The following is a 27,651-nucleotide window of genomic DNA, read 5'->3' on the forward strand; positions in this document are numbered from 1 at the left end:
CATAGTTCACAAGGCTCATCTCATGTGATGCTCTTTTTCTGTACATGTAAAGTTTTAAATAGAGTTTTAGTGTATGAATATCTTTAAGGAGATTATATTTTGCGTGGTTTGATGAGCTTTTAGACAGAATAATTGAATATCGCTTTTTTCCAAACATTATTTCTAGTGACTTCTGTAATTATTCAATTTACTTGTGCTTTTGTTTTCAGGACTTTTTGATGCAAACATTACCTGTCAGTCTGATCAGTGGTTCAAACGTGATTCCATGACCTGCAAATGGAATAAAAGTGCTTGGGCTGTGGTTCGATTCCTGTACAGGTGTGAAGGACTCACCCTCTCCTTATCGCTTGACTAATCGTGGTGAGGAGTCGGTTGTCTTAACTTTGCTCCCTTTACTTTTTTTAGAAGCTATAGGAAAATGTGTGAGGAGCTATCACACGAGGAACGTGCTATGGCCCAGATGGGGGAAGAGTCCGTGTCTGGAGTGGAGGAGTGTTTGGATGGAGCGGGGGACTTTCATGAGTGCACCCTCCGGGGTCTGAGCCTGTTCTCCTGCTACAAGCTGTGGTTGGAGATGGAAGGAGGTCATGGCAAAGTGAGGTCCCTCCCTGTTTTTGTATCACCTGTTGACTACGGTGAGTGTTTAACTTCATAAACTCCAAATTTTACCTCCGATAAACAACGGACACGTGAACGTAAACCCAAAATGATGAACTGTTGTACGCCTTTGTTTCCTGCAGTGAAACCGTCTCCGCCCTCTGACCTGGAAGCGGTCACGTGGCCCAACAAAACGCTGAGTGTGAGGTGGACGCGCCCCGGCCTGCCTGTCTACCACCTGCAGTACGAGCTGCGCTACGTCGCTTCGCAGGAAATGGCGGACCAGCAGTGGAAGGTGGGGGCAGATATGTGGTGGGGAAACTCCATCACTGATGGCTAACGGACATGGCGTTGCTGAGCCAGCATTGCCACATCTCCCGGTCTGTCCTGCCTGCTATAATTCAAGTGTCTGTGCTATAATATAAAAGATAATAATGACTTATTACCTACCTGCAGATCAGCTTGATCCGTAGACCTGATGACTTTTATTTTGAGTCCTGTCCTGGGCTGTTGAGTTCTTCCAATGGACACCGTAAAATTACACATTTTACATTAAAATGCTAAAATATGCTTTACTTTAACTTCATCCAACCTTCATTCAATATGAATAAATATTATACATTTTATCTCCAGTACTGAGAGATAGAGATCAATGAAAAAGAACTGACTAATAATCAGAAAAACACTTTAATCACCAGTTCATCTTAAATACGAGGACATAAAACAATATCATACAGGTTTAAGTAATTTTGGCAAAACAAACATCAAATAGTTTTTTGTTGCAAGGGCTCAGCAAATAGTTATTAAAAATGTAAAAGAAATTATATAAAAATATAGAAGTATAGAACATAAAATTATATAAGGTTTAGAATTATAGAAGTATAGAACGTATAGAATTATAGAAGTATAGAATGTACAGAATTATAGAAGTATACAACTTATAGAGCTTATAAGTATAGAACTTTTGTAAGCCTGCCCTCACACCAACCTACAGTACTCCCACTGCCCAGATGTCATCGCCCGTCACAGAGATTCATGCAGACGTCGTAACATGCCAGTTAGGTAGACGTTGCCCAACCCCGGGCTCCAAAGGCCGGGGCCTCAGCTGGGCTTCAGATACAAATAGAGCTGCCGTGTTTTGAGTGCGCACGTCCTCTTCATGGACCTCCAGCAAATGACCAGAAGCAAATGTCTACTGCAGGGCTTGACCTGTCCCTACTAGAGCTGTGTAATGGAAGTACTTTCTGCTCAAATTGAAATGATGAGCAACATCTATATTTTTTGCTTGATTACAACAGGAAGAGTATTTACGGAACCGCTCATCCCGAGCACCATTGTGTTTCATTTCATTTACTGCCAGTTGTATTAGGAAGAAAATACCTTGTGGTCTGTCATCAGATGAGGTTTCTGGTCTGCAATTTTATGTTGTGTTTATAGAATTCCCAATTTGTCCTCCACAGGTGGTTGGCCCTGTCTCTGAACCGAGTGCCACTGTTCTGGTCCAAGACCAGTGCGTCCAGTACAAGGTTGAAGTACGCTGTCGGCGATTCAAAGGCTCTGGTTACTGGAGTGACTGGAGTGAGCCTCGTGCCTCCTCGGTTTACAGCGCTAAAGGTGAACTTCTCCTGGGGAAAGAATTACGTCTCATGGAAAAATAGCTTTGTGGTGCTTCACATCGAAACCCTGACGAGTTCTGCTTGAGAATTCTGTACCAGAGAGTCCTTTGCCATTTGTAGATCTTTATAAATGACCTCTGGTCGGGATATTGTCTGGTTGTTTGATTTTAGCACCAGTGATGGGGCCAGATTTCTGGCGAGTTATTCAGGAGGACACTGCAGCGAATTCCACGAATGTAACTCTGCTCTTCAAGGTGAGATTTGGATACTGCTTCCCTCAGTGTATTTGCTTTGTGAAGGAAAATGGATCTCATCTCAGACCTTTTAATGAATAAAGCAGTGATAAAATGTGATAAACATCCCACATTTTTCTTGGCTATAGTGCAATATCTTAACGACTGAATCGAGTTAAAAATGCTTGTGAATGTTTTTTTTTTAGATTTATGTAAGGTCAATAATGGTAAATGTGTTTTTTTTCCAATGTCTTTTAGCCGATCCCAGCAGAGGACCCTGCAGAATGTGTGCTGGGACTTGTTGTTCTGCACCAGGCCTCTGGGGGCACTGTGTGGTCAGATGATATAGCTCTCGGCTCATTTTACACATTCCACTGGAAAGAGGACATCCATACCATCACTGTCATATCTCATAATTCTTTAGGTTCCTCAGGCAAGAATAATAACTTGACCCTGGTGCGTCAACCTAAACGTGAGTTAACACACCCCTAATGTCATAACTCTAATGCCATCGTCAGGGACCTATTAAAAGCATTAGGAATTCCTAAGCAAATTGCTTTGTCTAATGAAATGAGATATTTTTTATTGTGCCAAAGCTCTGTGATGTTTGCTTATTTTCTATTTATTTGTTTAGCTTCTGTACTTCCAGCCATATTCAGTTTTGCTTATGTCATCCTCTTACATTTCATTTATGGTTAATTGCTCTGATTGAGAGCTGTTTGCTGCTTTGTTACAGAGGCTGGTCTATGAGCTTCTAGCACATTCCACAGTTCCTCTAATGAGGAGTGCAGAAGTGCCTTTGTTGCATTTATTAGAGCCTTTTATGCATTTATGTAGCCTTTAGAAATGTTCTGCTACACTATGCAAGGCCTCTTTAACCAGTTGTTATGGTAACAAACCCGTGTCTTAAGTGCTTAGTTCAGGTGATAAAAGTCGAGGCCGCCGGTGCATGAATGACATTTTTTGTCCCGTCTACAGGACACTGCGTGCGTTGGTTTCGTGCGGCAGCCAATGCTACCTGCGTATCTCTGTCCTGGGCTTTGCTATCTGAACATCCTCCGCCACTTTCCTTCGTCATCGAATGGGTGGAGCTGAAAGAGGCTGCTGGACCGGACGGCTCATTGGCTGGGAGCATTGAGTGGCTCCGAGTCCCGCCCACCACCAGGGAGCTCCATGTCTGCCGTACGTTTGCATTCCTTTATCTTCTTCATCTTCCCCCCTCAATTACTCGTTCTCTTCCAGTATCTTAACTTACTGATACAGTTCATATGTGGTCAATTGATTAGTATTGATCACTATTGATTTTGAAACGTAGCGTATAGCCGTAACCTTGTGAATAGCACTGATTTGTCTCGTAACAACGTCACCTGTCAGTGACTGGGATATATTAGGCAGCAGGTAAACAGTTCTTGACGTTGATGTGCGGAGAGCAGGAGGGACGGGTGAGGGTAAGGTGTGCTCCTCTGACAGGGCTCAGATTGTGATGGCTAGACGGCCGGGTCTGGCGGCCGGGGTGCTCCTGGATTGCGGGGGTTAATACCTCCCAAAAGCAGTCAAAGGAAGGACAAACGGACAAACTGTTGACAGGTTCATGTGCGGATGGAGAGAGAGAGTAGCTGCTGTTCATCACGATCACCACCGTCCACAGCTGAATGCACCTTCAGTGGACACCTGACCATCAGAACTGGACACTGGAGCAGAGGGTATGAAGGTGGCCTGGTATGAAGAATTACGTCTCCCATCATGGCAGCGGAGGACCATAGTTACAGTGGCCTCTTTCAGCAGGGTGATGCACCCTATTACACAGCAACAGTTGTTCAGTAGTGGTTTAAGGAACACGACAAAGCGTCAAATGTGTTGACTTGGCCTCCAAATTCCCCAGAGCTCAATCCAATCAAGCATCTGTAAGATGTGCTGGAAAAAGCACATCACGGTGCCAGATACCACATGACATCTTCAGAGCAGGGCTGGAGCCAAATCTGAATAAGGCATTTGGCAAAGCATAAATGGTGAGCTTATAGGTGTTATATGTGTATGTACCATGGAGAAAACCTTTCGGTAAGACAACCTAGTAATCATCCTGCTATTATCTGTAAGACATGGCATAAAGGCAGCTCTATGAAACATGTTATTCAAGCGTATTCTGGCCATGATGAAGATTAGGCTATCAACACATTGATGATATGTCTAAATTAGGAACAGCTGTCTCCAGAGAACATAAGCAGCACAGAGGTGGGTGGAAATAAAATTTGTTTTTTTGTAAATAGCAACATGTCTTTTTCAAATAATATCGACAAAACCCACTGCTAGACCTTGCTGTTTTTCAAGCCCTGGTAATGGCGGCGATTATTATGCCTACTTCCACTTTTATTCAAATACAAATTATTTTGGTGCCTCAGCAAATCCAGGTATAGGAACCAGCATGGGGCCCTCTGCAGCGTCAGAAGTCTTATGGAGTCTGTGTCAATCTGATCATTGTCTCTGTGCTTATGTGGAAATTCCTCTTCTGTATGGAAACATTTCTTATTAGACTGAATTTTTATGATGGTATTTCAGTTGATATTTCTGTTCTTCTCGCAGAACATTTAGACGGTGTGGAGGAATTCAGACTTTTCCCCGTGTTTGCGGATGGAGAGGGGGAGTCGGTGGCATGCAGAAGTAAGCTTGACCTGTATTGTATATTACTGAATATCAGCAATTGTTCTCACTATTAAGTTTTATTCATGACCTGACGAGGTCCGACTCCACTGTAGTGCCAACAGTGTGTGTGTGGAGCATGCAGCAGAGACGTATTCATGACTACTGGACTCATCCTTCAAACCGTTTCACCTGAGCGTTGTTTCACAGTTCCGCTGAACGATCCTGCGGCCTACCTGCTTCTGTTGATCATCGCCTTCCTCTTCATTGTCTTGTTCGTCACCCTGATCGTCTCACAAAACCAGTAAGTCCTCCACATAATTACTGAGTGTTGACTACTGGTCCTAGTACTGAGTGCGAGCGTTATTTTTGTATTCAATTCTTTACAAAACGGATTAAATGCAACCTGAAGTAGAATCAATGACTTGTGCCTGGGTCTGAAAACTGAGCCCTTTCATCGTGTTCTGGTGTTTAATATTAGCAGCCTTAGTCTATTCCACTTTTAGCACGTACATAAACATCCACACCCTGTCTGTCAGGAAGCCTCAGACAAATGCCGCAGCGGGTCAGAGCGGTCAGCGGACGATTGTTTATCGATTGTGTTCAGTTTTGATGGGCAGATTGAAAGGGGACAGCAGATGGGTGGAAGGTGAGGGCTGGCTGAGTGGTGGAGGGGAGGGGTGGAGAGGGAGTTGGGAGTGACAGAGGAAGGGTGAAGGGTGAGATCAGGGTGAAAAGCATGTGGAGTGATGTGGGTGGAGAGTGTTGGAGCGAAGGGGGTGCAGCCTGGCTTGCTCAAGGGCACATGCGTCATGAGTTGGATCTGAACACTGGCAATGCATCTGATTTTTGGGCCTGTACTACCAACAAACAGCTGATTGCTGGGCCTGGTATTCCCAACATTGAGATCTGCTGTTTCGTCTGTAATGTGGAGTTGCAAGTGACCTTCGTCCTAGTCAGTGAACACATGCAATTAAGAGAACCATTAGTGAACAGACATAACAGACACTAGTGAACAGACATAGTGAACAGACATGAGCTGACTATGTGTTGAACGTGTCAAACGAGTATGAGTGTGGGGCTCTGCTTCTTGTGACTGTGCTGATGTTCAATTGTGTGTAAGATTATTCACCTGATTTCCATAATGTTTTTAGACGTTTTTTAGATGTCCTGGGGCCAGGGATGGAGAAGGGGTGCAGCCTAGTGGAGCCTCAGGATATTGCATGACATGATGTTGTAAATGTTTTAACCATAATTGAGGAACATTATTACACCCATTTTGTATCAAATAGATTTTCATGAGTTGATGAGACCACACCATTAGAAACCTATGCTTTTACTTTGCTAATAAAAACACAGTTGTCATGACCAAAATATGTGACACATCTAAGTTGCAATATATCTGCATAAGGAAAATGCAAGTATGTAAGACAGGATTTGTCAGATTGACAGGTGTGTCATTGCCTTCCATCTTTACATCACACATGGCCTAGCCAGTCAGTTGTGGCTTACTCTGGGTTTGAAATTAATGCCCTTTTGTATTTTTTCTGTATCACTTATGTGTCACAATCCTTTTTTTAGAATGAAGAAGCTAATCTGGAAAGATGTACCGAATCCCAACAACTGCTCGTGGGCTAAGAGAATGGAGTTCAGAAAGGTCAGTTGCTGTTGAAAGTGAAACATGTTGTTCTTGGCTATGTAGTCAGTGCATTGTTACTTGGAAGGAAATGTATTGTTCTTGGATACATTTATGATCTGTGAGGTGTTCTTTCATGATCATTTATTTAGTGCATGCTTACATACTTTACTGATCAATATTTTCCCACTACAGTTATGTAATAGAAAAAATACAGTAATTGACTGAATGTATGCATATTATAACGGAATGTCACATGTGTTAATGGTGAATTTTTTGTGAATAATTTCTCGTAGTTGGACGGCACAGAGAATGTGTTTGGTCATCCAGAAACCCTTACTGCGTGCCCCCTCCTGCTGATCTCCGAAAGTATCTGCGAAGTGGAGATAGTTGAGAAACCCCATCTCCTTTCTTTGGAGAAGGAGCACGAACAGGAGACCCACCACTTCATGGAAGGCAGGAGAGACAATATGACGACAGTAGAAGGGTCATTGGAGCCCCTTTCTCTGGATGTGTCCACTACGGCCGCCACACCAGAGACGTCTGGCCAGTCGTCTGTGACATACTCTGCCGTCCTGCTCTTTGATCAGCCGGCCCTTCTAATAAAACAGCACAAGAGTCTGAGCAGTTCCAGTGATGAGGGCAACTTCTCCGCCAACAACTCAGATATCTCGGGCTCCTTTCCTGGGGGCCTTTGGGATCTCGAGAATCCTTCTGGCTCTGACATCACCAATCCTCGCAACTCCTACAACTCAGTGGAAGAGTTCTCTGAAATCTCGGAACAAGAGGATGAAGCTTTGGAAAGTAAGCAGGTGGTCAAAGAACTCTACTACCTGGGAATGAATGAAGAGGAAGAGGAAGAGGAGAATGAGGACTGTGAGGAAGAAGGAGAGGCAGGGATGAACATTCATGTGAGTCAAAGTGTTGAGTATGTTGATTCTGGTCCCCAGTTAGAATACAAGGATTCCAGAGCCTGCAATTCGAATTATACATGCCAGAGAAGCATTCCTCTTTATTTGCCTCAGTTCCAGACTGCAGCCATTAAGCCCCTCAGAGAGACAGTGGACAACAGCGCCCTCTAGCTATGATATGAGTAGTGTCTCTCTACGCTAGAAGGAGATGACACCACAATATATATATTTTGCAAACCATCTAACCCCAAAGTGGATTTAGAACTAGAATGTGTAATTTCTTTCCTTAACCTTGTTCCTCACAAGTAAATCAGATAAAATGGCTTTGGAACAGATACACTAGTGAAGGACTTTAACTGGATCACCTCATTTGATCTGAAACCCACTTTGTTGTGGTCATCTCACCTTATCCTTCTTCTGTCCTTAAGCCCAAGTGGGACTTTAGGTGAAATAAGCCAGACTAGTCCCGGATCAAGCTGTGCTTGTGTTGAACTGTGCCTGGACTATACCTGTGGGCTGAGCACAGTGTGACTGTGAATGTCCAGCTGAAAGTTGTAATTTCTGGAACCTGCTGCTTTTCATCCTCGTCTCGTGGGACGTGTCTCATGCGTTAAAAGGCTGAAGTAAAAGTTTGAACTATCGACCGATGGAAGTGCTGTGATGGATCAGGTAAAAAGCTTCTCAGACATTAGGAGTGCAGGGCGATTCTCCTCTAGCGGAGAGTATTTGAGATGCTTTTGTTATAAACAAGTGCATCTGTGCAGGTTAAAAAGATTCAAAAGGCATGCGGAAATCCACAGAGACTATAACTATATGACGGATATTCCTGTATTTGAATACAAATGTCTATTTTGTTGTCGATGTTTACAATCAAAGAAAACATAAGCATTGAGCGTGAAATGTCTATTTTCATTGTCTGACATTTTGTATTGCCAACAGTTTATGATGACCATTGAATGTTAGTGATGGTGATGGAATCAACTACAGATGTTATAATGGGACTAAAGAATGTTTGTACAGTGTATAAATATGTCCTGTCTATTTTTTGGTCAAAATAAACTATTTATTGTGAGCACTGTCCAACACTGCATCCTGTGTTTGGATTCTTACTGAACGTCTCTTCCAGATGCAGGCTCTCCCCTCTTATCTAGATATGCACAATTCTCAATTTCCCTTCAAATGGTTTATACCTTCTGGTGTTTTAGGCTTATTTACTCACAGGCAGAAAGGTGATTCTCCTGAGGAGCAGAGCATCGTTCACTCATGTGAGTGTTTGTGTTGCAGGGAGGGGGATGGGTGGGGGGTATTTGTCCCTGAAGTCCCGTGCAGTGACACGGCACAGTGGCTTAACGCTAATCTCCCAGAACACACAGACCCGGAGAGCCCCGCCCCCCGATCACCTTTCTAGGCTTGGCTAGAGGGCGAGGCACAGCGACGCTGGAAGTGCTGAGAACTATAGACGGATTGTGCAAACCTGTATGTGCTGAGTCTAACGTGCCATTAACTTTTTCTCTCCCTCATTTGTTTTGTCACTGAATAGATGTTAGCATGCTGTGCCTCGCCATGGTGTTTTGACACCGCGTTGTTTTTTGGATTGTGCAATAACTGGAGTCTGCCGAGGGTGAACTGAGGGTACACAGAATCACAAACGCCACATTGTGCCAGACTGGGATTACCTCAAGGTAAGTGGGTTCCCCTGTTTGGACTGACAACAGGAAAATGAACCATTTGATAGCTACGAGCCAATGTGATTCACTTTTATCTGAAAAATAAAGCTTCAAATTGCCTTGGAATTGCCTACAGATGGCGCTCTAACATGTGGAGAGGTGAATAAATACAGTTTCACTAGTTGCAATGTGCTCTTAATACTAAATATACAATATATACTGTGGTCTCACAGCTGTGCAATATTTAGTTGTTGGTGTGTTCTAGTTCCTAAATTCTAGTTGCATTAGTCATTTTCTATTCCTAATGCGTAGGAATTAAGTGGTCAGACAAGACGTGAAGGCAGTTGAAAGCTCACCTCACTGCTATAAGGAATGATGCAGACAGCAGAGCTTCTGACTACATGATGAGAGTGCTAAGTCAAACTTGCTGTTGTACTGGGTATCTGTTTACACACGCCTGTCACAACTGCTGCAAGGACTAGTTTCTGGAACACATTAATTACATAAAGGTAACCAGGCCTCATCTGTCTGCCTGTGTGTTTTCTCTAATCCCTGCAGTAGGTCTGCCAGCTGGATCTGTGCCTGGGATTGTGAAGACAAAAATGACCTTTAGATCAGCTATTTTAGGTGCTAGTGCCTGTGCACCGGTTTTAAACTGAATCTACTCCCTATTTTACCTGTGTGGACTGAAACAGCCCGTGGATTTATGACTGGGTCTGGTGCTGTCAGGGGTGGCCAGGGATGCTCCCAACTCCTTCTGTCCCCCAACTCCTCCTGTCCTCCAACTCTGTCTCATGTGGGTTTCCCTTCTCCTACATCACCACAAAGTCACATGTCCATAATGTAACTCAGCATATAGCCCAACAACATCAGAGCTTAAATGGCAGCACAAAAAAAGAAAGAGATCACCAGTCCAGTTAGCAGCATATGCTGTTGGAGCTGGAGGTACAAGGCACCTGCATTCTTGCTGTGACCACCGTCAGTAGGATCATACTGGAGCCACAGTAGTTCACCTGCTGCCTCACTAACATGAACGTGAACACCGGGGGGGGGGGGGGGGGGGGTTTCCTACAGCGTCCCTCTAGCGCGCTTGTGGCTTGCTGTAAAACAGTATGTTGGCTAAGCTGGCAGGCAACTGAGTTATATTATGTAATGCATAGCTGTGATCTTTTCTTTACTAAAAATAAACATATTAAAATTCCATTCAGTTTTCTCCAGGCAAACTATAAACACAGCTCAGGTTTGTGTGAAGTCAGATCACAAACCTTTGTACATAAATGAGGTTCTGAGTACGTTGGGGAAAGCCTGCAAAGTGCAGGAAGCACTAAATGGCTTCAGATAAATCCAGACTGTGGTGTGGATGTACCATAGCAGGATAAGTGCACTTAAATAGCTCGATTAGCTATCGGAATGGCCTCGATACAGAGCCTTAAAAGTTGGTATCCGGAATTATTATTCCAGCGCTGAGATTAGATACGCCGTTCTGATATGCAGTAAAAGATCTGCAACCGATAAACTCGGAATAGGTACAGAAACTGACTGTAGTAACATTGTGCATTCAATTGACGGAGGGCAGTGCTAATACATGGGTTTAAGGCCACTTAAGTGTTAGAAAATATGAACTGTCTTCCTAGTAAAAGTCAGCCTGGAAAGTTAGGAGTATATCAGTGGAATTGGGGTATGACAGAGAGAAGAGAAGAGCAATTTGGCGGACAGTGGCAGACTGTTTGTGCGAGAGCAGCTCGTTAAAGCGTCCCTGGGCTGGGGGAGAGCATGATTCCCAGCGTGGAGCTCCTGTGCTACGGTGGGAAACAGGGAGATGGAGAGGCCTCGTTAGCTGCAAATGTAATTGGAAAACTGCCTCCTCGCCCTGCTGTTCTGGGTCATCGCAGCTCTTTTCTGCATGAGCTAGGACGGTCACCGTGCCCTCACCGACTGGTCAGGGCCACGCCAAAATACACGGGCACACGCTGGAATGTCGGAGAACTATAAAGATGTGTGCAATATAAGATCTCGTTTTTTTGTCAGATGAAATATTTAAATGGCTGATTTATCATGCTGCAATAGACCTACAATTGTGCGGTTCTTCAGAAAGATCATGTTGACGTTCAATCTTCCCACCCCTTTCATGATTTGTTTATGTAGTGCGGTCTTCTCCTCACAGACATCTGCTGCTGGGGGAGGATCTTTCAGGATCATTTACAGTAATAACTGAAAGCCTGCACAACCAAGCAAATTGTATTTGGCTTTTTAATGAATGACCGAATGACCTCAAATGTTTAAATACTGTCACGCCCCATCCCCTACTCCTCCTACGTGTAACGTGCGTACGTTGGTCTGTGAATGTTTGTTAGCTTGCGGGTTAGTCCGTGTGCGTGTGTTACTTTTTCAGCTGTCTCTTACCCTGTTCTCGTTATATTGCGCTTGTCTTGTTAGCGTCAGTGTATATACGTGTTCGTCGGTGTCACTTTTGTTGCTCGTCTGTGTTTTGAGTCTTTCAGTGTTCGCGGCGTCTCATCTTTGCCAGATCACAAGCAATCATAATCACTACATTCCAAACTTCAAGGTGTATGTTAATGTTGTAATGATTCTAAAAGAGTATTAACTTTGTTCAGACAAGGAATGGAAAATGTATCCATAATCATATTGGACTGAATTAAGCATCTCACTGTAATATATGCAATATAATTTGGCAAAGCGGTCGATTCTGAGAATTTTAAGCCTTGATGGAGACAGCTAATGCCAAAACCCGGTTGAGATGACTAAAACAGTGATGACCATGATGAAATCCTGACCCTTTCCTGCTCCCACTGCTTACAGGAACATTTATGCAATGCACCATTTAAACCAGTTAGCATCACAGTCAGAAAGTTCACTTCAGGATTCCACATAGCTTTCAAATGTGTATGTATGCGGCACTGCCATTGCAGGTCCTTTGGCTACCCTTACGGGTGTCCCTTCATCTTCTGGCTGTTCTTTGGTCGGGTTGGAGCATAACGTCTGAACATCATGTAGGAGCAGCAACCCATGTGAGTTCTTTTTCCCAGCAGAGGTGCCCTGGATCAGGCACAGACACTGGGGATGAGGGGGTCCGCCCACGGCAGGCCTAAACAATTCGGCTCAAGCATCTAAATGAGTCAGCAATGACAGCCACGCTGTCAATGACTAGCTCGAGCCCCGGGATGAATGACAGTGGAGGATGAGTTAAGCGAGATGGAAAGATGGAGTAAGACCGAAGAAAGGGGGTGGAAAGAGAGGTGAGGTTGAAAAGTGAGATCAATTGGAAAGGTTGGCTGGGTGCTCATGGAGGGAGGGAGGCCAGGGACTGAGACAAAGCTGAAGTTCAAAGATGTGAAATGGTGAAGAAACTGCGAAGGCTCGTGAAAAACAACCCACCAAAGGTCTAATGGCGGTGTGTGTTTTCTCTGTCTGTGAAGTAGTAAACAGTGACACGTCTGGCTTTGTGAGCCCTGGGACAGGAGTAGCTGATGTGTTATCCATGTTAACAGAATTTCTTGTTTGCCACGCAGTGTTAATAATCCTTGTCCTTTCATGAGAGGACTTTCCATTAATTAAGCAAAGTTCAGGCCTCACAGGTCCGACATGAAAAAACAAAACCCCAGTGACCTGTGTGCCACAACACTGTGTTCTGTCTTGTGAGTATAAGTTTACATAAGATTACATATGCAAACACAAATGTCTTGAATGAACTTTATTCTAACTGAACGACCAATGCCACTTGAGTGCAATTATATAAAATGGGACCTTTGAAATAAGTCTGTGGGAACGAGATTACTGTAGTTCTAGACAGGCCTGTGTTACTGTAGAATAAGGATACTGCATGATCTCTTTTAACACTCAAATTAGTAACAATGAGTCGCAGAAGTGTCACACTCGTTCACAGCCCAGACGCTGATTAAAATCTCCGGCACCGACACCGGCAGCTAATGCTGCAAAGCTCTCTGTGCGTTTTGCAGGTCTTCATGTGTTTGTATCCATTTGGCTCCTATATTTGGGTTTGTATAGAGGCAGGGAGGGCGTAAGACACCGCAAACGCAGCATAAAACACGCTTCCCATTATGCCTTGCGTGTTGCTCATAATGTCTCACAGATGGTTCTCACACTGACGGTAGTGTTAATGATGCTGCTTAGGACTCTGCTTTCTTTAGCTGGCTTGGCTTATTTCGCTTGTTAAAACATCCCTTTTGAAGTCTTTTAGGGAAGCCATAGGAACACAAATGTTCAAAATTGGCAATGCTCCATATCGATATCAGAACTTGCATAAGACCATCATAAGAATTGTAACAGACAGAAAGGGAGATCTATACATATGTATGTATGACAGTGGGACTAAATGGTGGCCTACGTGCGATGATGCTCTAAAAGACTCATGAGTCATATCTGAGGGTTGAGCATGTGGCCTCCAATTCAGGTGGGTGGATGCACTGTGCCTGTGCGACTCTTACATTAGATGAGTAACTTTTTCTGCTCGCTGTGAAATTCATTGCGAGCAGCACTCCAACCACAAAACACGGACCCTCCGCCACCCCAGAACACACAGGCCCCCACTCAGATGCTAAAGGGCAACTTTAAGGTGCATTCAGGCTTTTGTTTGATTAAACTAATCCCTGCTGTAATTACTTAGAACAAATCATTAGAGCAAGTGAGACTGCTGTCCCTTAAACCCTGGTGTGCACCAGATAAGTAGACCAAGACCCCCTGAGTTAGAGTCAGTCCGCTTCCAAGTGAGCTCTGGTGCTAAACGCACAGAATGAGCCCGACACAGGATGTAATCTCACAAGATATGACACTAAACACCGTGTGAGAGGACAAAGTGGAGGTAGCAAAAATGAGCAGAGGGCAAATGTTGAACAGCGAAGAGGTCAATATAAATTGACATTTGATCTAACGAGTGTCCGACCTGTGACTATACTGGACAAAAACTATCCTAAGTGCACTTCCTGTAGTAGAGGAATTCCTGGGGCCATTTTGCCTCTTTAATGCATTTTACCAGCTCTTGAGTTTTCAGCTGATAAAATATTACCCCACATACACAAATGTCACAAGTGCATTCATACCCACATACAGCATTCTTCTAATTTAGACAGTGTCTTTTGATTTGATGGTACATGCTTAAGACTTAGAGTTGAGGCTGGGGTAAAGGAAGCCCATGGGATTAACCTCTTCTTCTGTCAGTACACCAGAACTCACCACAGTGGTGTAAGAACTGCAGCTCTGCGTGACATCCATAAACACCATGATGGATTTGTGTCTCATTTCACTGTAATGTCAAACACAAGCAATGAAAACACAAGCAACCACAAAAACAAACAAACAAAAAAAACAGCGTTTCAGTACAAATGAGTATCACTTTCAGCCAAGCTAACTGGCAGAGTAATACTTGGTAACAGATGAGAGGAGATGGCCTGTGTGTGTGTGTGTGTGTGTGTGTGTGTGTGTGTGTGTGTCCATGTGCACGTACAACTGTGTCCAGTGAGACCCAGGAACTGTGTCCCTCTGTCTCCTTCCATTTCCCTCTGGATTTGAATCCTGCTGTACACGTGGCATGTTTTAGAAATCCGCCATGTTTGTGTGCTCAGACCTGCGTATGTGGCATCATGTACTCTATATAGCGTTCACGTTTGAGGATAGGAGGCAATGAAGTTTGAATTATCAAGCTTTTACACTACCTATATTTATATCTAGATGCGGTTGCTAGGCAACAACTTACAAACTCCTTTTTGTCTTACCTATGTCTACTTTTTGTGACAGGCACAGACTAACACATAAACATTAATGTGTTTTCATGTATAGGATGCGTGTTCAGAAGAGCAGAGGTTATATGTATGTGACGTGCCCATACAGTGACATAAGAATGTCCTCCACTGCTATTCTGAGCAGGCAGTAGGATGTATGCCTACCCCGGTGTAATATGACTCAATATGATAACAAATCAGCTTGGCAGTGGTGTCATGTCAGACATGTCAGTCAGAGTCCATTTGTGTTTTTGTGTGAATGTGTGTCTTTGTGCGTGTGAGAAAGACAGACAGACCAAGAGTATGGGAGAGTCTGTTTTTTCTGAATAAGAAACCTTGACATATTTTACCTCACCAAACAGGTCACTTTCTGGTCTACACTAAGCCAGCAGACAGCACAATAGAGTTAAAACAGTACCGATTATAACAGCATGAATATATTCAGTGCTTGTGCATGTGCTAATTGTGAACTCCAATCAGAAACATAAAGCAAACCCTGCATCTACGGTTGGCTCAATTACACGTGTGTGTAGCCGATATTTCCATTCTCCGTCCTCACACACAAGCAGATGGCCCTGATTTCTAATCATGGCCATGGTTCTTAAGCATCAAATCCTCACTGAAACAACCCAGCCGGAGGGCTTTAGCTGCTCTCTTACTGTTGTATCCCTAACCCTTGTCCCAGTTCACTAAACCACTTCTTAGTTCAGATATTCCTCCCTCATTTTTGTTATGGGAAGGACTAGTACAGTGTCCACATATTGAAACCCAACAAGGGATGTAGATCTTCACTACTGCAGACTCAAGTTTATCGTACAATTGTGTCTTTTTTCTGACTGTTACACTGGCCCAGCTACCTAACAGTCACTAATGGGTGTCCACGTGTGCCTCTGGTCATGTGCAAGACGATACCTAATTAAGTGCTGAAGGAAAGTGATTATATTACAGTTTACTATGTGGGAAGGCTTTGTTCATTTTTACAGATTAGGCATACTCCATCTTAAACCCCATGACCAGCTCTGTGAGCAATGGCTTACAAACCACACTCAGTGTGAAGCAAATGTGTAGAGATTTGGACACGTATTTACAAAAAATATATTTTGCTTTTCTAATACTTGGTAGCTAAATTGGCCTCATAGTTCAGCAAATAAAACAGACAAAAACCCCCCAAACAATACATAATAAAAAAAGAAAATTCAAATGAGCACATTAGGAAATTACTAGTGGTGGGACTTTAACGCGTTAATTTCGATTAATTAATTACAGGAAAATTAACGCACTAAAAAAATTAACGCATTTTAACGCATTTAACGGACGAGACACTTTTGTACCGTGGAATGTTTCTCAGTGCGCGAGTTCCGGGCATACAGATTATGGACACACAATAAGATGATCATGATGGAGATGACTGAAGAGGCTACGCTGGTGGATGGGAAATATAAGAAACTTCCAGATGGAAGTACAAACAAAAATAGTGTTATTTACACTTTATGTAGGAAGGAGTTCGCTTATCACAGGAGCACTTCCACCCTTCGTTACCACCTCAACGCAAAACATGTTGCGGCTAAAGCTGGGCGTACACTGTGCGATATTTTAAATCGTGTACTCAGCTCCAGCTAAAACTGTACGACTAAATCGCAGGGAGGGTCGGCTCGTGGAGCTGCTTCAACAGTGCGATACTCTCACGAGGAGCGATTTGAATTTCAAACATGTTTGATGTTCTTGCGACGCTGCGATTTCTGATCGGGAGTTGGTCGTGAGGTGTGAATCGTTCCTCGTTTACCTGTGTAAACTATACGATGCACGACACGCGATTGAGCCGAAACGAGTGAAAAATCGGCTGAAAATGGGCCAAAAATCGCACAGTGTACGCCCAGCTTAACACGCAGGTCAGTAATGATAACTTAGCTGCTAAATGTATTCCTAGTACGATAGGGTGACCAAACGTCCGTAATTCACATCCTGTGAGGAAACGTCCTGGTTTTTAAATGACCTTCATTGGACCATTTAGCTGGGCGTACACTGTGCGATTTTTGGCCCATTTTCAGCCGATTTTTCACTCGTGCGACTATTTTTCGATCGGGCCGAGTTTCGGCTCAATCGCGTGTCGTGCATCGTATAGTTTACACAGGTAAACGAGGAGCGATTCACACCTCACGACCAACTCCCGATCAGAAATCGCAGCGTCGCAAGAATATCAAACATGTTTGAAATTCAAATCGCTCCTCGTGAGATCGCATGAGAGCGTCGGGTCGTATAGTGTGAGTATGTGAATCGTGAGCTGTGAATTTTTAAACCCTGCGATTTAGTCGTACAGTTTGAGCTGGAGCTGAGTACACGATTTAAAATATCGTACAGTGTACGCCCAGCTTAAGACTGGATTAAACTTTCGCGAATGGCCGTAGCGCGCGACTCCGCACGCGTTTATACATGATGCGTCACATTATTTGTGTTGTTCGCTCTCTGTGGTCGAAGATAAAGGCTTACAAGAAGCGCTGCGAATTGCGTCAACTGATGCAAGTTACGAACTACCGTCCAGGGGTGAGTTTCCCAAAACGTTCTTAGCGCCAAGTACTTCTTAACCTCGTACGTAAGAACGAGGTAACGAAGTACTTGGCGCTAAGAACGTTTTGGGAAACTCACCCCAGAAAGACAATGTCGAAGAAAATCCAGCAGCTGTATGATGAGGAAAGAATTAAAACAGGTTATTGTGAAGAGTGCCACAAATGTGGCTCTGACTGGGGATCACTGGACCTCTGTTAGCAACAAGAATGATCTTGGTGTGACAGCTCATATTATAGATGATGAATCTATAGATGATGAAGATCCAGTCATTTGCTTTGAGCATGCAGAAGACCACTTCTAGGCACTATGAAGATGCCTATGGCAGAGGCCTGGGAAATTAAAGAAAGTCTACCATCTAAAATGGTATTAAAAAACATCTTCTGATTTACTTCAATTCTTCCAATATCCTGAGCAAAACTCCCTAAATTAAATAACATTTTTGGTCAGAATTTCCAATGTTCTGAACTGTTTTCTGCACACTACACATATATTGGTCTTCGTAGTAGACTGGTGGAAAAATAAACAAGATGTTGAAGTTTATGATTATGTTCATTGATTCATTCATCATTCAAACTTAAATTAATATTTCTCATGTTAAATACTGAAATGCGATTAAAATGCGATTAATTTCGATTAATTAATTACAAAGCTTCCAATTAATTCGATTAATTTTTTTAATCGCGTCCCACCCCTAGAAATTACATAATAAAAGTAACACAAAAACACAGGTGCTGAACATAGCAAGTGGAGTAGGTGTTGGGCTCACCAAATATTGTTTAGAGTAGGCGATGTAAGGTGGTCTGTCAAGAAGCATCTTCTATTTCATAGTAAACCAGTGTATACAATTTCTGACCAAATGACATGTCCTTAAACTATTAACTATGTTTTGCCAGTCTACTTAAGATAATTAACAGAATTCTTAAACCACATCAGGATCAGTCAATGAGAAATACAACATAAATAAATTCTTTCCTAACTGCCCAGCTCTGGTGAAAAGAGAAAGTGTAGTTAGTCACTGTGATGTAGTCCTCGCTGCTAGAATTTTTACGTGTTAATAACAAGCAATAACATTGTGTATTCTGTACATTGACTTTATAGTGTGAAAAACCAACATAATCTCAGTTTGCAGTCAGAATCTGAAACAGCAGTGACACACACTGTGTTCAGCACCCACTACCACCATATCCTGCAGGACGGTACAACCTGTAATCAGTAATGTAATCATGGCCACCATAGCCTACAAATGCCCAGTCTTCCCCTGATATGCTACGGCAGGGTCCTCAGACACATCTGCATTTTTAACTCTTATCTGCTCAAACACATTTATTTTGAACCTCTCAGATTAAATAGATAGCTATTTATCTAATGAAGATACATAAAATATTAAGCAAACATACCACAAAAAACTGATGTTCTATGCCAGAAACAGACTTTCCCCAACTATTGTGATGAGGTGGATTGTTTGGTCAACACTTTGCATATTGCAGAATGACTGAACTGTCACGTCGAGTTGCGCGAGCTCTGCAACCCTCTGCGCGAGAAGCCCGCGCGCACTTTAACAGAGCGATTTCTAAACGGTACAATTAAGTTAAAGCTGAACATTTCCTTTGGACAACCTGTTAACATGGCGGAAGATATCACGCTATTTGCCTTTTCTCTGCCTTTCTTTCGTTAAAACGAAACCGGTAGTGCTGGAAAAGGAGGAGGTGTTAAGATGAGAGAGAGGCTCTCGACACCGGGACAGAGGGTGGTGTAAACCTGTCCTCCAGCGCGGATGCTGTGTGTGTGTGTGTGTGTGTGTGTGTGTGTGTGTGTGTGTGTGTGTGTGTGTGTGTGTGTGTGTGTGTGTGTGTGTGTGTGTGTGTGTGTGACGTGTGTGTGTGTGTGTGTGTGTGTGTGTGTGGGTAGCACGCCTCATGGGCTGCACAAAGATACACATAACGGCACTGACCTCGTGTTTGTGAGCGGGAGTGTTCATTCACTAACATTGTGACCGTAACGTGAGCTCGTTACCCTCCCAACGTGAGAAAAGTGGATATTTATTTAAGGTAAGATGACCAGGTTATCAAGTCTCATCATCTCTTTTGTTCTGTTGTTTAAAGTGTAAACGTTATTGTAACGTGTTTCGGTCTAAATGTTTCACGAGGGTCTTTTTCAGTTGCAAGATTGCTGTCAATACGACAGTTATCTTGAATAAGGCGCTATCAAGCAGTTTATTGAGTAGGAATTGATTAACTTGCTTTTCTGTATTTACCGTCAACGGCAATAAAGCTGCCAAATACAGTGGGTTTAATGTCCTACGTTATAGTTAAGAGGACAATGTTCGAGTAGGCAATAACCGATGTGCACTTGAACACTGATATATGTGTGCATCCTCCCGTGTAGTCTATCCCTTTACGAGTAAAAGTGTACAAGAAGAGTTTATCTAAACATGGGCTACAAATTGTGTGGTCTGCAGTAGCTACACAAAGACTATTAAATCAAAACGTATTTACAATAGCACACACCTAAAGGCAATAAACACGCATGTTTATAAACGATCTCCATTAACTGTAAAATGTGCTGTGTAGGTAGTGACTGCATGAATGAATTGTGCCGAGTCGTGTTTTAACAGCGTCATTTTGGCATAGCTAAAGTCAGAGATGTCGGGAATGTTCTTTGTGGTTAATGATCTTCATTTTAGCCCATTCCTTAAGGAAATCCCAGATTTATTTTCTTGAGAACTAATGAAGGCTAAACTAGAGAGGGTTCACATAGCTAGTATAAGTAGTACAGAAGTACTTTAATAATAGAGCTTGTGCAACATCAAAACCAGACATCTGAGCTCTGTATTCGTCTTTGTAACTGTCCTTTAACAGTCCCTGATCGGCTGTCCGAATCTACCGAGACTCTCACGCATGCTTTTCATTATGTCACGTCTATGCACACGTGTCACGTGCCAAACGGAATAGGAACGTTATAAGTGTCCACATGCAAGCGTTCAGCTGGAAGCTAAGATGGAAACGCTCAGAAGTCTTTTTGTTACTCGAAACACGTTCGATTTTTGCGACTTGTTATTTACAGTCCAGCTGACCTGTGTTTTCGTATGGTAGGGGGCAGTTGTGCTCTGTAAAACGCCCCCGTACTGACCACAACGATGTCTTGTGAGCGCCTCAATCCAATCCTTTAATATAAGATTCACAAGATAGTGAACTCTGGACGAAGCCTCACAACAACCGCCGGATTTTTACACCTGCCTTGCTTTTTATAGTAGAAAGGCAGTTCTATAAGACTCCAAATAATGTTTGGAAAGCTTTATTTACTATTGTGTATATATGTGTAAAAGTACTGGATTGACATTCTGAATTAGGATTCTGTAGTCCTGAAAAGCACAAAGTATTTTTGTTTTCTTCATCTATAGCATGTACTTTATAATAAACAATTTATCTGTGAAAGCCTTATAACTTGCTTATTTACTTCATTTATCATTTATTTAGAGATGGCATAATATCAGTTTTTCTACATCTGTTTGATACTGATATCTTGCATTTGAATGGCACCCGATATCAATACTGATTTGATACTTTTTTCATTAAAAACCACTCTGGAGCAATGGTTAAAATGTTTGGGTGAAACCTTGATTTCTGGGGATTTGTTTGTGAGATGTATTATATATGTTATATTTTTACAGATAGCATGCATGTATCTTGACAGAAAATAATTTATTTATTTACAATTATTTAAAAAGTCCTAAATATCTTTACAGGACTAAACCATTAAATGTTTTTACTTTCAATGTTCTCTCCCATTTTCCACACAACAGGCACTAAGTGAGCAGACAGACAGGAAACCTGTAGTGTGAGTCTGGGTTCACTCAACCTCTGCTGAAATAGACCAGTAATCTGATAATAGCTGAAAAAGCCGGTAAACTGATAATAGCTGAAAAAATATGGACAGAGTTAGCAGAAGTTGTCTTATTTTGCAGCTTCCTATTCAACATGTCCAGTCCACCTGAAGGCTAATGGCAAACATTGCAGGTTTTATGCTTTATGTTTTTTTTAATAATTGTAACTGCAAAAAAATAAACCCTCTACTGTTAAACTTTACATCTATGCATAAACTATCGTTATCACAACCTGCTCAGACCTTGTTATTACATGCTGCAAAGCACTGCTGTGCTATATTCAGACTAGTTTTGTGACGGTACCAGATTGGTTTCCTTAAATGTTTCTCTCTTAATATCCAGTCCAGCATTTTTTGCTGATGTCCAGCTAGTTTCAATATGTGCTATTGGATTGGTGCCATCTCTATTTGCATCATATCACTTATGGTTTAAAAGCAAAAATCCATCAACTTGGGGTGGGTTTCCCGAAACGTTCGTACCGCTAAGTCCTTCGTAACCTCGTATGAAACGTACGAGGTTAAGAAGTACTTAGCGGTACGAACGTTTCGGGAAACCCACCCCTGTGCTTTAAAGTCATGGTATGTTTTGGCATCCACTTGTCCCCTTAGAGGAACGGGCCACTGTAAATCAATACAGTAATTCTGTGTGATCACCTTTTTCCAGTGATGAAGTATTTCTGATGTGATGAGGCAGGTCTCTTCAAATGCCCATGTCCACAAAGCACTGGAGAACAGTGAATGATTTGACCAGTATGAAAATGTCGTTCATCATATACTATGGCCTTTGCAGTTGGCAGATCTCAGAGCGGATCAACATTAATGGGAGATTTTTAACCAATGTGTTAGACATACTCTTCATCATTAAAATAATTTTGGAAACTTTGAAGGTCTTCCCTGCAGGCTCTTTCTGTCCAAACACTAACCGGTTAAACTGCCATCTTCCTTTGCTATATATGCCTCAGTGCAGTTTTTTGGTGAAATGGAAAGCAATGGTCCAGCATGTAAGTAACTGAGGAAACTGTAACATAGCACTGTAACTGTAACTCTACTAATGTCTTTTGTTTCTTTTCTTCATGTATTGATTATTGTAATTTGCAACTGGTTCAGAATACAGAGTACAGTCTTCCAACTGGTACTAGGAAAACAGAAAGTATGTCTCATTTTCTTGCTTCCCTCCACTGGTTACCAGATAGATACAGAATACAGTTTAAGGTTTTATTGTTTGTAGTTAAATATCTTCATGGCATGGCTCTGAGCTTTCTTTGTTCACATTTCACTATAGGATTTTTAAGATGATCAAGCTTTTGTCACTCTCCAAATCATGGATTAGCTTCCTCTTTTTCATGATTTAATTTTCTACAGCAGACAATCCAGCCTAGAATTGTGAGAGCTGTTGGTCTTGTGAGATCTGTAGGTATTGTTGTATATATGTGTATTATGATTTGGGACAATGTTAGCTTTCATCATAGGATCAAGGTCCATTAATGGTTTAATTAATGGTTTGATTCATTTTATTCTCCTTATTGACAACTGGCCTTATTGGCCAGGGAAAATATCACATGAAAGTTAGATTAAGTAATTCGACCTGCCCCAACCCAGAGAAAGGGTGTGAAGTTGGCATTAATTAGATATGTTATTTCATTCTAAAAGGTTCTAGAGGATGGTCAGTAGTAACTATACATTTGATTGATTTTGTGTGTGTTTTGAAGGCAAAGGTTCAGTGTAAAGTTACAGTTTTTGAGTCTGTAGTTTGTTTTTGCCAGGCAGCGATGTATTTTGATGATCTTCAGATCTCATGTTTTTGGATTTGTGATAACAGTTTGGAAAGATTGGGATATACTTTCATAGAAAATGTGTTTTAGCAAAGTGTAAAATAAAAAAAATCAGTTTATTCTGAATTTGGCTGCCTAAAACATGTTCGTTGGGCATTAACTGTGAATAGATGAGGCTGAAAGAAGGATGCTGTGTTATTGAATCTCGTTGATGAACGCAAACAGATCCCCACTAAATGTCATGCCACAATTTCAACTCAGGCATGACACATACGTTCAGTAAGTGACCATTCATGTGCTCCACTCAGGACGTCGTCCTTGACTGACAGAGGATCAGTGTACTGCGTGGACTCGCGTTCGCTCTATTTGTTGCAGCTCAGTTGCAGTAATGGTCAATTACACGGTGGCAGTTAGGCTGGATATCATCCGAGGTTGCCTTTATATCACATAATGACAGTGCAAACACATACTGACCTTAAAGTGTGACTCTACTTCCTCACTGTAGGTTCTGTGGATAGAACTAGCACAACTGGGACTGAAAATTGTTCCCCTATGGACAATTTACTGTGCACCTAGTAATAGAAAATAACAGAGAGGAAAAAAAATAAGCCCAGAGCACCGAAGCTACTCTGTGTATCTGAGTGCGTGCTATGAATGGGTATGTGGATTTTAGTATCCTCTCATTGCTATAGGCCAGGGGTACTCAACTGGCGGACCGCGGTCCGGATCCGGACCCGAACGCAGTCCTGTCCGGACCCAATCTCATTCCTGATTAACTGGATACGGACCAAAACAAAACCGTAGCATTTATTTCAGGGCTATTGAAAAAACACTCCGTCACGAGTGTTACGTTTGCCACCCCCGCTCAACAACTTACGTTCGCCACCCCGCTCGTTTCGTACAAAACGCCTATCGTTTCGGAGAACACTGCAGTGACGCTCGCGAAAGTATAAACGCCTCCACCGTTCGCGCACCGTCCCCCCCCCCCCCCCCCCCCCGCTCAACAACTTACGTTCGCCACCCCCCGCCGCACCGGACCTCAGGGCACAGGTATCTGCCAAAATTGGACCGCGGACAAATTTAGTTGAGTACGCCTACTATAGGCTGTGCAAGAGATGGGACCCTTCTCATTATTGACGGGCAGTGCTGGACTGCCTGACTATGGCTGTCACAATCATGAATCAGAACCTGGGGCAGAGCTGGACCGACCGCTGATGGACACGGAGGAGATCAGATTGGAACGGAGATTGAAGTCTCCACTTAATGGCACTCGATTGTTGTACTCATAAGCGGCGTACTCTGTGTGCATGTTTGGATATACGGTATGTGACCGTAATCATGTCTTAAAGAAGACTTCCCTGTACAAATTCTGTTTGAAAGCAAAGAGAAGAGCCCAAGGACACTCACATCTTGCATGCAAGCATACTCTGTTATGAGTTCCAGCAGTTGAGAGTCAAGACTAGCGTCTTAATGATTAATTTAATTTCCAGGCTCCTGAAGCTATTGCTTCATCGTGGCATTTTTCTGTTTTTTGTTGTTGAAATCAGGCACATTCACAGGCAACGCTGTTATGACCGCTGTGACATTTAGAGGACATGCATGTTCACGACACTGTTCCATGCTGATCGGGTCTCCAAATGGCTGTGCCTTATAATTAAATCTTCTGTGTCAGCAAGCTACATGAAAAGATTTCACGAGGTGAAAAGTGAATCATTGGGTACACCCTAAAGGTCTACAAATCTGTGCAACACTCATGCTGACCTTTACATCTATGAAACAATTATGAAGCAGCTTTTCTGCAAACGGGCTTATGGTGCAATTTCTGACCTTCTGTCAGAGTGTTTTGATTGTTTGAACTTCCTTTACATGCACTAGCACCTCACGCAGCAGCAGCATGGTGCAGCTCACGTCACAGGTAAATGTAGCCAAAATGCATATAAAGTGTAATAGTTATCTGTCCATGACTCATACTGCAGATTGAGAGAACTGCTACTGTGTGCCTTGCAGGTTGGGGACAGAGAGCCCTTGTTGAGCCGGACCCTAAAGCACAATGTTGTTCCTATAGTGCTGTCCGCTGGGAGTTCTGCCCTCTGACTTGCCTGAGCTGATCCATATGCTGCTCTCATTAAAAACATGGCCATTAGGATGCCGACTGTCTACTTTTGCTCAAGTTCACTTCCAGTTTTTGTCCTAAATTCACAAATGTAGAATTTTCTCCTTCATAATTTAAAGACCGTGAATAATAAAGCCACATGGTGTGCAATATAGATTATATATTCTAAAACTACAGCTAAAAAAAGATGTAATAACAGATGATGTGCATAAAACATCACAGTTACAAGGTGTATAAGAGGAGAGAGCATGATTGATAAGACAGTTGGTGCTATTTAGCCTTATAGCCTAAAGCAAGCAGCTGCTACTGCCTAGTAACACTGTCATGCTGGAACAGGAGAGGGCTGTCCCAAACTGCTGCAGCACATCTGCAAGCGTATCATTATTTGAAGTGTATTTGCGTCCTGTATTAACATGGATGTTCACTGGTACAAAAAAGGGATGAGCCCACAACCCAGAGAAACAACCCCTGATCATTATCCCCCCTCTACCAAACACCAAACAGCTCCTGATCATTATCCCTCCTATACCAAACACCAAACAGCCCCTGATCATTATCCCCCCTCTACCAAACACCAAACAGCTCCTGATCATTATCCCTCCTCTACCAAACACCAAACAGCTCCTGATCATTATCCCTCCTATACCAAACACCAAACAGCCCCTGATCATTATCCCCCCTCTATCAAACACCAAACAGCCCCTGATCATTATCCCCCCTCTACCAAACACCAAACAGCTCCTGATCATTATCCCTCCTCTACCAAACACCAAACAGCCCCTGATCATTATCCCTCCTATACCAAACACCAAACAGCTCCTGATCATTATCCCTCCTATACCAAACACCAAACAGCCCCTGATCATTATCCCTCCTCTACCAAACACCAAACAGCTCCTGATCATTATCCCCCCTCTACCAAACACCAAACAGCTCCTGATCATTATCCCTCCTATACCAAACACCAAACAGCTCCTGATCATTATCCCTCCTATACCAAACACCAAACAGCCCCTGATCATTATCCCTCCTCTACCAAACACCAAACAGCTCCTGATCATTATCCCCCCTCTACCAAACACCAAACAGCTCCTGATCATTATCCCTCCTATACCAAACACCAAACAGCTCCTGATCATTATCCCTCCTATACCAAACACCAAACAGCCCCTGATCATTATCCCTCCTATACCAAACACCAAACAGCCCCTGATCATTATCCCTCCTATACCAAACACCAAACAGCCCCTGATCATTATCCCTCCTCTACCAAACACCAAACAGCCCCTGATCATTATCCCTCCTATACCAAACACCAAACAGCCCCTGATCATTATCCCTCCTCTACCAAACACCAAACAGCCCCTGATCATTATCCCCCCTCTACCAAACACCAAACAGCTCCTGATCATTATCCCTCCTCTACCAAACACCAAACAGCCCCTGATCATTATCCCTCCTCTACCAAACACCAAACAGCTCCTGATCATTATCCCTCCTATACCAAACACCAAACAGCCCCTGATCATTATCCCTCCTATACCAAACACCAAACAGCCCCTGATCATTATCCCTCCTCTACCAAACACCAAACAGCCCCTGATCATTATCCCGCCTCTACCAAACACCAAACAGCCCCTGATCATTATCCCTCCTATACCAAACATCAAACAGCCCCTGATCATTATCCCTCCTCTACCAAACACCAAACATGCTCCTGATCATTATCCCTCCTCTACCAAACACCAAACATGCTCCTGATCATTATCCCTCCTCTACCAAACACCACACATGCTCCTGATCATTATCCCTCCTCTACCAAACACCACACATGCTCCTGATCATTATCCCTCCTCTACCAAACACCACACATGCTCCTGATCATTATCCCTGCTCTACCAAACACCACACATGCTCCTGATCATTATCCCTCCTCTACCAAACACCACACATGTTCCTGATCATTATCCCTCCTCTACCAAACACCACGCATGCTCCTGATCATTATCCCTCCTATACCAAACACCACACATGCTCCTGATCATTATCCCTTGTCAGGCTTCCAGCTTGGATGTAGTGAGTAATGCAGATCTGGGGTCAGATCAGTAGCTCAACTTTGACTTTGTGCTGTTCTTGTTTGTGTGTGTGTGTGTGTGTGTGTGTGTGTGTGTGTGTGTGTGTGTGTGTGTGTGTGTGTGTGTGTGTGTGTGTGTGTATTAGTGGTGGTCAAATTTTTATTTCCACTATGTGATATTGTCACGTGACG

The 27,651-nt window shown here is 42.9% G+C and overlaps 2 protein-coding genes across 4 annotated transcripts in view; both read left to right on the top strand.

Annotated features, from left to right (window-relative positions):
- Positions 1–8,718, top strand: part of lepr (leptin receptor) — a 37,014-nt gene extending 28,296 nt beyond the window's left edge. For all 3 annotated transcript variants that reach the window (XM_077014950.1, XM_077014949.1, XM_077014951.1), the window contains exons 10-20: positions 210–318; positions 406–635; positions 741–892; positions 2,058–2,211; positions 2,385–2,467; positions 2,705–2,918; positions 3,425–3,628; positions 5,027–5,104; positions 5,294–5,387; positions 6,665–6,740; positions 7,016–8,718. In XM_077014950.1, the coding sequence (XP_076871065.1) occupies positions 210–318; positions 406–635; positions 741–892; positions 2,058–2,211; positions 2,385–2,467; positions 2,705–2,918; positions 3,425–3,628; positions 5,027–5,104; positions 5,294–5,387; positions 6,665–6,740; positions 7,016–7,801 (2,180 nt within the window). In that variant the 3' untranslated portion in view covers positions 7,802–8,718. The remainder of the gene's footprint in view (positions 1–209; positions 319–405; positions 636–740; positions 893–2,057; positions 2,212–2,384; positions 2,468–2,704; positions 2,919–3,424; positions 3,629–5,026; positions 5,105–5,293; positions 5,388–6,664; positions 6,741–7,015) is intronic.
- Positions 8,719–19,527: 10,809 nt separating this feature from the next.
- The window catches only part of pde4ba (phosphodiesterase 4B, cAMP-specific a), a 122,698-nt gene continuing 114,574 nt past the window's right edge, over positions 19,528–27,651 (top strand). Inside the window, exon 1 of the mRNA XM_077014952.1 lies at positions 19,528–19,666. The gene's annotated coding sequence lies outside the window, so the exon portion shown is untranslated. The remainder of the gene's footprint in view (positions 19,667–27,651) is intronic.

This window comes from Brachyhypopomus gauderio, chromosome 8 (genome assembly GCF_052324685.1).
Source record: "Brachyhypopomus gauderio isolate BG-103 chromosome 8, BGAUD_0.2, whole genome shotgun sequence".
NCBI lineage: Eukaryota > Metazoa > Chordata > Actinopteri > Gymnotiformes > Hypopomidae > Brachyhypopomus > Brachyhypopomus gauderio.